We start from the raw sequence: 11,853 nt of genomic DNA, 5'->3' as shown, positions 1-11,853 counted from the left end.
TTTTGTTGATCTTCGAGCATTCTCTGAGAACGTCCTGAGCGTACTCAGAAGTCAACTTACACTCACGAACCTGTACATCCAAGGATATTCTGATCACTAGAGACACACACCTACCCACCACCACCAAACCACAATTGTCAGTGTACCTACAGTCGTATTTTATTTTTCTTAAAAAAAAAAGGCTTTCCCTTCTACAAGATGAGGCGCCATCTTGTATCTCCAATAGTTTAGTATACTATCACACCAAAAGAGGGGTAATTGTCTCGGTTTTCGAAAGGAAAATACGACCCCCTAGTTGCCAATAGTTTAGTATACTATCACACCAAAAGAGGGGTAATTGTCTCGGTTTTCGAAAGGAAAATACGACCCCCTAGTTGAAAAAAAAAGTTCTTCATAAACGTCACATTGGTCATACTTTAAAGGAGAAGGACCTGAAAAAAGTTCTTCATAAATGTCACATTGGTCATACTGGAGTTCACAAGCAAATACGGCACGAATTTTCGAACCTTAATATCACTGGTACCAAATTATTTGTATCACTACCCCCACGCAAGTTGCTTAACTTCTTTCGTAAGGACAGATTGCCCAAGCATGTTGCTTAGCTTCGATAGGAAAGATTCGTCCGTCGAACACAAAAAGCTCACTCTGAAGGTGTCTAGACACTCTCCACACATAGTCGACGGGCTGTCAATCGATCATCGATTCACGTCGATCATTGATTCACATCGATCGACGGCCGTCGACCATGTGTGAACACACCTTTAGGCTTCGGTGTGGGGGCAAACAGCCCCAAAAGATGGGTTAAGCTTCTACGAATCTTCCCCCGTCTAATGTACGTACATGTATGGGCTTACACATCACACCCGAGTATAGAAAAGCAAATAAGGGGTTCCCTGGGCAGACGACGACTTGGCCAGCATATCCTCGAACTGAGCCTGACTTAACGTACGTACGTTCTCATCGTCGCACTCCAACCACGTCGATTCTTCCGCAGGTCGGCCCGCCGCAGTCTTGTCCCGGATCCGAATACCGCAACACTCCAGACTGGTGCGGCACACTCGCGTGGCGGCCAGGGCAGAGTTCTGTGCCGCCGACAACTTGGCGAACGACTCCGGGGGCGGCTCGATGGACTTGTTCGGGCGCAGGAACTTGAGAATGCCGCCTGGAGGGGAGAGGAGAGGAGAAAATAATTAGATAAAAAAAAAACCTTGGAACCACTTTCGCATTATTTCAAGGAACATTCTTTGACTCGCACACGAGTATCCTCTTTAGATTTATTTTAATAGACATTTAACGTCACTGTATAGTATATCTACTAAGATCTTTAATGACGGGGTTTTTTATCCTTCATTTGGCGACAGGCTACCCGCCTGTTCATCATCATCAACTTCACCCAGCCACGTTCATCACATGAAGGAAAATTTCTCATTAAATTTTGGGCCCGAAAAAGGAGTCCCAGTGAGGTCTAGTTCACTGAACTACTAGTATTCGGCTGGTTTCACACTGCACGCATAGAGTTAGATGAACGACTTTAGAAAAGCGTAGTCGGCTGCAAAACCAAACCTTTGAAAATGATAGAGACCCTCTATTGTACTCCATATCATTTCCATATGTTTAGTTTTGCAGTCGACTACGCGCTACTCAAAGTCGCGCGTCTACGCGTGAAGAGTGAGGTGCCAGCCTCATGAATGAGTCAACGGAGATTAACGAGATTAACTGACGCGACGTGAAGTAAAGAATAAGGGTTAATAGATTCACTGTGGGACGGGCCTTTGTTTCACTTACTTTTCGACTTCTCCATCTCGCTGCTGAGCAGACTGCCGCCCGCACTCCCGCTCATGCTCCCCCCATTCCCCCCTCCCCGTCTCTTGTCCTTCGGGCACTGCACGTAGTCACAACTAGAATCAAAAAATTAATTTAAAAGTGAGTCACTATAATGGAAAGATTTTTTTTTTTTTTCTTTTTTTAACATAATGACAATAACAAAGAAAGAAATGAGGGAGGGGAAAAATATGGAATTAAGACAAATGTTTGTAAGGAAAAAAGCAATTTCTTTTTTCTCCACTTTCTTTAATAGAATGTCCTGTCTATTTTTTTTTTTTTTTTAATGTTCATGACTTTTTGACCGATTTTCAGATTCCATGACTTTTCCAGTTTTTCCAGGTCGCGTATAAACCCTGTTAATGTGCTTGCGCATGAATTGTTATTAGTAATTAAAAAAAAAACATATACCTCGAATCCCTCGCCCTCACATAGGATACATAGTGGCCCGACGCTATGGTAGAGCCCAGGTGCATAATGACCGCATACAGGTCGTATGAGTGAAGTTCGGATGATGAGGGGGACAGACAGAGCTCGCAGAAACATTTCAACTTGAACGGCGTCGGCATGAAGTTGGACACTTTGGAGACGCCCGAACTGAAAGGGTTAAGAGAAGAGGCATATTTAGTTGGATACTTTGGAGACGCCCGAACTGAAAGGGTTAAAGGAGGTAAATTTGTTAATTGATAGATAAAGAGCTAAAAGCCAGCCTAGTTATCTAGGAGGGTTGTGGGACGTGGGTCTAAGAGAAGGAAGATGGGATAGGAGAAAGTCAACCTAATTAGCTTGGAGTGTTGTGGACTATGTGGACCGACTGGTTCATTTATTTTCGAACTTTTTAGCCCATCAGATTACTTAATGGGAGAGTTAAATTTAAACCAAGCTAGCCTAGTTAGCTTGGAGGGTAGGGCGTCTGCTTTGTAAGTGCTGAGTCGCGGGTTCGATTTCCGCTTGGGGCGAGCTTCACCTTGAACAGATCAGGTTCGTCTCGGAATGGCTGGTTTTTGCCTATCCTGTCCTCCTCTCTTCCATTTTGAAACAATAAGACCTCACTATTTACTGTTCAATCTGTTAAAAAAGAGTGCAACTATTATAAACACTTGGACGCAAGGTAAAAGTTCTCATAAGGTCGCAGTCACATAGGGCACGGTTTTACTCCAATTACACAAGGGTTAAATAAATCCTTATGATAGTGCCACGCCTACCGCCTATACATATGTTACCTGTCTAAATATCACAGATATGTGTTACCTGTCTCTCACTATTTACTGTTCAATCTGTTAAAAAAGAGTGCAACTATTATAAACACTTGGACGCAAGGTAAAAGTTCTCATAAGGTCGCAGTGACATAGGGCAGGGTTTTACTCCAATTACACAAGGGTTAACTAAATCCTTATGACAGCACCACGCCTACCGCTTATACATGTAAGGTACATATGTTACTTGTCGAAATATCACAGATATGAAGACTTACTTGAATCCGGAAGAAAACCGTTTCAAGTGTAACGTAAGTAGACGAGGCAGTGTTTCAAATCGGTAACATCTCTTCGCCTCATTATATCGTAAGCAAGCTTCACACCAGTACTTGTTAGCCTCAATCAACATTTCTTCCGTTACAATGGCGTTCCTGGAACGAAAAAAAAACATGAAATGAATTATTGGCTATACTGTCTCTCTGTCTGAATCGTTTAGAGAAAAATTAATGGTTAGGTAGATAGGGAGCCAGCCTAATTAGCTTGGTTGGTTGCGCGTCTGCCTTGTAAGCGGTAAGTTTTTAGTTCGCTTCCCGCCCGGGGCGGATTTTATCCTTAGCGGATAATGTTCGTTCTCGGAACGGCTGGCTTTCTCCTATCCTGTATTTTTTTTCTTCAATTTCGGGACGATAAGAACTTGACAGTTAGAGTTTTCTTAAAAGTCTTAAAACATCCCTGTCCGAATTGGTTAGGGAAAACCAGGAATCTGAAACTCACGATAAGTGGGAGCAGGCCTAAAGGGGATAGATATTCTTACCTGTATAGGTCATTGACATGATCTCGCTCATTGGCATATCCCATACCCCTGCACTCATCTGCATTAATGAGTTATAGCTTACCTGTATAGGTCATTGACATGATCCCGCTCATTGGCATATCCCATACCCCTGCACTCATCTGCATTAATGAGCTAGAGCTTACCTGTATAGGTCATTAACATGATCCCGCTCATTGGCATATCCAACTAGTCAAATATCGAAGGCACGGGAATGATACTAACGCAATTGGGTATTCTGGAAATCGCGCCGCCATTTCTTCTGAGAATAGCTCCGTGTTTCTACCTCAGTCTTCTGGTGCGGATATTTTCATGAACAACTTTGTCCGATCTTCAAGTAATCTTGGTGCGAATGCCACTGGCAAACGTGTGCCTAAAATTGTGGAACTCCCTAATCAGACTGTCAATGAGAAGTTCTTACATTCAAACTTGAACCTCTCTTCAAATGATAGCTACCCACTTCAACCGTTTGACCCTGGGTCTTCTTTATCTCAACCAATTTCCAATATGACTCAAGCAATTCCTACTGTAGCTCAATCTCTTTCCACAGTGGCTCAACCAATATCAAATTTTACTCAAGCAATTCCTACTGTAGGTCAACCTTTTTCTTGTTGAACAATTTGATAGCTTAAAGATAGCTGATGAGGGAGTCAATACTCTTCAGACTGTTGGTCAGTGCCAAATTTAACTGAATTAAGAAAATTGATTTCACTCTATCTGCATAGTCGGGATTCGTCAGGCCTTCAGGACAACCCAAAGAAGAAGAAAGATGGATTGAATATAATCAAACATAAATGTGTCACAAATGGCCTTATCAGAGTTAAAAAAAGTTCAGCCTGCAGCAATAGTACATTGAATCCACCATAGATAACTGAAGTTAAGCAATGTTGTACATGGTTAGTGCAAGGATGGCTGACCATCTGGGCGATTGAATGCTGCTGGCTTTTCCCAACCCCACTCAGGCTGGGTGGGGTTAATTTGAGCAAAGTGGGCATCTTGTCAAAAAATGAAGGGTAAGTAAAACCTTCTTTCTAATATTAGGCCTAGGCCTACACAAAGCCATACACAATAATGAAAAGTTAGTCAGTCATTAATATTTTCTTACCACATGAATCTGCAACTTGAAAGTTGTTTCAAGTCCAAAGTTTCTTGATTTAAACTTTTACTGGATCAACCTGCAATAAATCAAATGCATCAATTTTAGGGGGACAAAATGAATAGTTGTTTTCTCTTTCTCACATGGCTACCTCTGGCTATGCCGAAACAAACCCACAAAGATAGAGATGTAAAGGAGTTTGATTTACCTAATTATTGAATTTGTTAAGTTTCCATTTATTAATTTTCAATGTAACTCTTGGAACATACTGAATTTTTATAAATGGTATACCCATCTGTATAAGCAGAGCTTGTGCCACAGATAATATGTACTTGGCTCACCAATGGAACTTACAAGTGAGTGATGGTTATTTATCAATAAGTACCTATGTGATGAGTATGACAAGTACCAACTTATTAAAATTATGACAAGTTCATTGAGAGTTTGGCATGATGCTCTTATCTCAATTATTCAGCTGATAAAAAATTGAGTACCTCCCTACTTCAGTGGACTAAGAGTTCATGAGATTTAATCATTATGTAAAACTTGAGGATGGAACCTTTAAAAAAACATCTACATATTTTATGTTAAATTGAAAATAGGTCATTAATTTAGCCAAATCATTTGCATTAGGTTTCTAGAATAAGGTTTAATATCATTAGTTTATGAACATTCTTGGAGAGTACTTCATGACATGATCTCCAACTATTCCAAAATATTATAGACTAATATTGAATCAAAAATTTGCTAATGATGTTTGTACCTATCTAACAGGGGTTAATCTATGATGGACCTCTCACTCCAAACTTTGCAATTCCTCACACATAAAAATTAAAGTTGGTAGGTGTCAAATGGTGCACCTGGTTGGAATTATGAGAAGTCATTTGTGGACTGAACAACTAGGCAATTCCTGTTTGTATCCGACACTTGACTAATCAGATAACTATGACTTTAAAAAAATACATCCAAGGATATTCTGATCACTAGAGACACACACCTACCCACCACCACCAAACCACAATTGTCAGTGTACCTACAGTCGTATTTTCTTTTTCTTAAAAAAGGCTTTCCCTTCTACAAGATGAGGCGCCATCTTGTATCTCCAATAGTTTAGTATGCTATCACACCAAAAGAGGGGTAATTGTCTCGGTTTTCGAAAGGAAAATACGACCCCCTAGTTGAAAAAAAAGTTCTTCATAAATGTCACATTGGTCATAAGTTCTTCATAAATGTCACATTGGTCATAAGTTCTTCATAAATGTCACATTGGTCATAAGTTCTTCATAAGTGTCACATTGGTCATAAGTTCTTCATAAATGTCACATTGGTCATACTTTAAAGGACAAGGACCTGGAGTTCACAAGCAAATACGGCACAAATTTTCGAACCTTAATATCACTGGTACCAAATTATTTGTACCACTACCCCCACGCAAGTTGCTTAACTTCCTTCGTAAGGACCAGATTGCCCAAGCATGTTGCTTAGCTTCGATAGGAAAGATTCGTCCGTCGAACACAAAAAGCTCACTCTGAAGGTGTCTAGACACTCTCCACACATGGTCGACGCGCTGTCAATCGATCATCGATTCACCATGTGTGAACACACCTTTAGGCTTCGGTGTGGGGGCAAACAGCCACAAAAGATGGGTTAAGCTTCTACGAATATTCCCCCGTCTAATGTACGTACACGTATGGGCTGATGAATGAATTGTTTTGTTATTCCTTCATATTCTATATCTCATGCTTCAATTTTCTCTTCATGAGTTAACCCGTTGATGTTTTTGTCCAAAAACAAACTGGAATACAAATCTTGACCCTTCTACATTTAAACTAATATTGTATTTATTATCTACCTAGGGACCTCAAAACAAATTTTGGCACCAAAAAAACTGTGACCATCAAAGAACCTTTACCATATTGCCCCCTTATTATCTATTTTTACCTATACTTTTCTTTGAAAACTAGGTAGGTACCTATCTACATATTTCAAAATCAAATAAATTATAATCAATCAAATTAATGAATGAATTGTTTTGTTATTCCTTCATATTCTATATCTCATGCTTCAATTTTCTCTTCATGAGTTAACCCGTTGATGTTTTTGTCCTAAAATAAACTAAGGAGACGTATTAGATCAGTGTTGATTGGTTCGTTGAGGCTAATAGCCCATGTGATTCAAAGAATCATGGTTTCAGAATTCCCTTCCTTCCTCAATGGGTTAGTCTAGAGTCTAGTGACATCATAATATTTTGTGTGTGGCTTACAACAACATTTCAGAACTCAGAATTCACAAGACTCTATCTGTCAGGTAGACCTACCAATCTATAGTAGGTATCTACTCTCTCTCTAGTCAAAGTCAGGGACATTTAAGTAGGGGAGGAGAAGCGAGAAAATCAGAAAGCCATTCTTGGAATACCGTTCCGAGAACGATCTCTTTAGGATATAGTTCGCCCTAGCGGAAATCAAACCTCCAACCTATTGCTCACAAGGCAGGCGAGCTACATACCTTCTAAGGTAACTAGGTTGTGGGGATTTGACCTTACTTAATATTGCCAAATTTTGTTCGAAATTAGGAATCTTTTTCTTTCAAGTAGTCCCTCTAAGTAGGTATTTTAGAACAGTGCATTTTTTATTTTCTTTCAAATATTGTGTAGTTTCATGTAATTTACATTGTTCTGATTTCAACAAATTGTTCCATTTGGATTCGGTTTCAATGAACCCCGTTTATTGCATTTTGTGGACGCAGATTTTGGATAAATCCGGTCAGAGTTGCGCGTAAAATTATCCGGTTATCCCGAATATCCCGGTTTAAAAACTGAAGAATCAAAGTTTTCTTTTCGCATTGTGGTGCACCTAGGTATTTACTATTTATAAGTGCAAAGTGGAAAAGTGGATAGGTAAAAGTGGATCTATGGATATTTATGGACAACCTTTTTCTTTACAATAGGTACGTCAAAGTTACCTAAGTGTCTCCTAATATTAGGTACCTATCAGAGAAAATAAAATGTGTTAATTTGGTGTTGGTGGATATTGGATCTCCTCTTGACCGACTGCCCGTCAATATTTCATGGACTCCAAAAGGATCTGAACCCTCAGCCTCTGGATTAGAAATCCGAACCTGAGAAAATCAAGGAACAGAGACGTGCATTATTAAATAATGTAAAATAGGTACGTACATGCTTGGAATTAAAAAGTATAGATTATATGTAGGTAGAATTAATAAAAATTACATAGCAGCCCATTCAGACCCTGGCCTGTAAGTATGACTTTATTAAATTGCCTATTGTCGTAGGTGGTAGGTGTGACTGTGACCTTTGACTGGATAGGTATGTTGATTACTTTGATTTTCTACGAAAAGGATCGGCAGTAATATACCGGGTAATCAACAGTAATCACTAGGATTACCAGAGCCTGATCTTGGCATGGTTCAGACAGAGGACACTATTTCTAAAGAATAACAACTAAGACTTATTTATAAATGATCACCTAGTACATATTTAATAACATAATAACCATCAAGATGTATGAGGGCGCCTAGTTTTAACAACGGAGGTGAATGCTAAGGATATTCCGGGAAGTAAAGCCGGGAAGGGGGATGCGATCCCGCCAGTATTTAACTGTTATCCCGGAGAGTTATACCTATCTCCTGTACTAAGTGCACCTCGAATTCCAATCACAAATTGATTTTTTTTTTTTTTGCCGGGAATTGAACCCGCAACCACTGACTTGCAAGCCCAGTGTTATAAATCTCGGATAATCTGGGTGGCCTAAAGTGACCCAATTGTTTTTATTTTCTGAACATTAAACAAAGCGCGTCGTACATTTGTCATGAATTCATGATTGTATTCAAATTGTATCTCGAGAATAATTTTTCGTTTCACTTGAATTCACCAGCGGAAATCAAGTCCAGATTGAGTTCCACTCTTCAGAGTCAGGCAGTCAGGGATGGGTTTAAGACTTCCATTAAACTTTCTGAGAAGATCTTAAACTTTCTCAGGGTTAAGAGTACCTAGGTATTAAGCCAAGTTAACTGGATTTCATAAAAGAAAGCCTCGATCTCAAATCTCAAACCCCCTTGTCATTTCCTTGAGAATAACGAAGTTGAAATGAGACTCTCCAAGAATAACCGAGGTATTTGCGGTGCTTTAGTCTTATTCCACCTTAAAGTGTGTTCACACAACACACATGAATCGTCCACACTGCCCCGATAACATACAGGTATGTAGATTTTCCTCGTCGATCGACTATGTGTGGACACACGTTTAGATGTCCTAAAAAAGACCCTTTAGAAAAGCCCTAATTCCAGTCGACCTGGTGCTAGCTGAGACAGCAAGAGTCAGTCCTCAGTCAATACCCTGGTGAAGCGTGGGTCCAGTATGAGCTACCCTGTATTTTTACAGGTACCTACCTACATTAGGTATTCGTACCGTTCGTACATGAAAGAAAGGACAGTTGTATAAAGAATTTCAGTGTTGATGCTGGAGATGACTGTTATTACCTACATTAATTTGAAAATCGTGATCATGGCTATGAATGAATTCTCTCTCTCTCTCTCTCTCTCTCTTAAAAAAAAAAAATAAAAATAAAACCTACTTTTGTACTTTCTTTTAAAAGTTGGGCTTGGCTACCAAGATTATGAGCCTGCCTTGTAAGCACTGCTAAGTCGCGGGTTCGATTCCCGTCCTATAGTCCTTTCCCTATCCTATCTGTCTTCTCTCCTTCAGGTTTCGGGACGAAAAGACCTCCATTGTTACATTTCCCAGCTCCTATTAAACCTCTTCAAAAAAACTTTAAAAAAAAAAAAATCAATTTTTTTCATACTTTATATGATTCCTTATCACACGGGGAGTATTTTAAGACAGGAAATTTTTGGTCGACGTAGGCGGTCGATTTTGGACTTAGAAAATTTTTAAAAAAAGTTCAATTTTTGGACACTTCTTAATGATCCCTCATTACATGGGGAGTATTTTAAGATAGGAAATTTTCTACCAAAAATCGGCCGCCGTAGGCGGCTCAGGCTCGGGTCTGAAAAATTTTCATTTTTTTTTTCAAATACGTATTCCGCAAATGTAATAGAAAGTCGTGTGATGTTCACACCAGATTTTTTTTTTATATTGGTTTAAGTTGTCAAAAGAACCTCGTTATTCGTTATCTACCGACACTTCAAAAAGTATTGGGGCGTCTTTTGATAATCCAAAGGACAATAAGTACCTAACTACCTTTTGTAAAAAGCTGATAAGAAAAAAACAATGATGTTCTGTCAATAAAGAAATGCCTTCATGATGTCTTTAATGCTGTTTTTGTAGACTTACTTAGGTACTTATTTATTACGATTTACGAGGTACCAGTATACCAATACCTACAGTTCATTGAATAGTTGTAGTTGGATTCTACCGAAAAGGGAAGGCTATAAGTGCTAAAGCATTTGAAACAACTGAAATTGATATACCTAGGTGGGAAGGTAACTAGGTATTGTAGATACCTACTGATATGTAAATGGAGTCATGGAGGTATATTAGGACCTGTATACCTATAAGCAGACGTTATACCTACATTTTCAATTCACACTATCTCACACTAGATAAGTAGGTAGAAAGGTACCTGTTTCTTGTGAACTAAGCTGTCACTATCATATAAATGTCGTAGATCTTAGGTAGGTACCTCTAAACTGTGTTTAGAAAATAGTCTAATACTTAGTTACACTTCTCTAGCAATAAAATGTAAATAGGTATCTAATATCTATTCTATTACCCTTATCTAGGTAGTTAGGTACCTAACGTAGGTAGTTAGGTATACCTGTAGGTACCTATCTAACATACAATACGCCCGTACATCCCACATTGTATGAAATGTTAATCACCTAATGCACCTAACAACAAATTAAAATGTATCACTTGTTTGCGTGATATGGACTACACCATTTCCACTGCTTTTCCAACACTTTTGTTTTTGTTACACTCGTAGATACCAATATACTTACATAATACCATACCTATATCAAGTATCAACCAATAATTGTACCTAACATACATTACCTTATTACCTACGTGTTCTTCCCTGTCGAAATTTTCATCTACACACCTATGTGTTGTATGAGTAATTGAGTAGGTTGCATGAAAAATGGTGGAGATGTCGAAATTCTCCTTTGCAACTTTTGCACACCCACAGCATTCATATTTATGTAGGTACCTATATGTATTTCGACTTTCACCGACTCATCCTAAGCTGGGAAGGTTTACAGCTTTGTATTAGGTACACTCATTTACATACCTTAACTGTACCTACATTACGTGTTTTTAACTATATACGCATCGAAAATTTCATCTATGTGTAGGAGTAGGTGTACTAAGGTAATATTTACTATTTACCCGATTACATTACTTTCCTTCCTATTGGATAAGGAAATGATGAGAAATAGTTCGAGGAAGATCACCGACCAAACTTTTTTTTTGTTGGTAATTTTAAATTCAAAACTTTGGTTTTGGTTTATGTTGTGGTATTGTGGTAGACCACAAGTTTATGATAATGAGGCCCTATAGCTCGTGCTGACACAATATTAGATTTTATATTAAAAAACCTACCTATATCAGTAGATCAATACATAATTATATCAACCTAATAATAGGTACCTAATATGTACCTACCTATTGTAACAGCTATAGGCTATAGGTATTCTCTTAGAAATGGTAAGCCTAAGTACCCACCGGAAACATTTTGTTTCCCAACAGTTGCGAAATAAACGCTTGAAATGTTGAGCAAAATGTTTCGGAGACAAGTCTGGAAACTGGAAAGGAGAAAGTGGCTGGATTCCTGGGTTCTGGATTGTTGCAAAAACATTTCTGGGATTGTTGAGAAACAATGTTTCTGATGAAAATGTTGCTGGTGGGTATACTGGGTACTAGGCTTTAT

General features: G+C 38.9%; 2 protein-coding genes across 2 annotated transcripts in view; one reads left to right on the top strand and one right to left on the bottom strand.

Annotated features, from left to right (window-relative positions):
- Nucleotides 1-396: 396 nt before the first annotated feature.
- The window catches only part of LOC103510480 (ubiquitin carboxyl-terminal hydrolase 1), a 17,338-nt gene continuing 5,881 nt past the window's right edge, over nt 397-11,853 (bottom strand). Inside the window, exons 7-10 of the mRNA XM_026824506.1 lie at nt 3,296-3,448; nt 2,233-2,418; nt 1,786-1,898; nt 397-1,162 (exon numbers count right to left, since the gene is read on the bottom strand). Of these exons, the coding sequence (XP_026680307.1) occupies nt 858-1,162; nt 1,786-1,898; nt 2,233-2,418; nt 3,296-3,448 (757 nt within the window). The 3' untranslated portion in view covers nt 397-857. The remainder of the gene's footprint in view (nt 1,163-1,785; nt 1,899-2,232; nt 2,419-3,295; nt 3,449-11,853) is intronic.
- Nucleotides 7,575-11,853, top strand: part of LOC103510472 — a 40,616-nt gene continuing 36,337 nt past the window's right edge. The window contains exon 1 of the mRNA XM_026824511.1: nt 7,575-8,112. The gene's annotated coding sequence lies outside the window, so the exon portion shown is untranslated. The remainder of the gene's footprint in view (nt 8,113-11,853) is intronic.

Source organism: Diaphorina citri, unplaced genomic scaffold (assembly GCF_000475195.1).
Source record: "Diaphorina citri unplaced genomic scaffold, Diaci psyllid genome assembly version 1.1 scaffold603, whole genome shotgun sequence".
Classification (NCBI taxonomy): Eukaryota; Metazoa; Arthropoda; class Insecta; order Hemiptera; family Psyllidae; genus Diaphorina; species Diaphorina citri.
The sequence above is the reverse complement of the archived record's forward strand: the minus strand, read 5'-3'. Positions and strand labels throughout refer to the sequence as shown.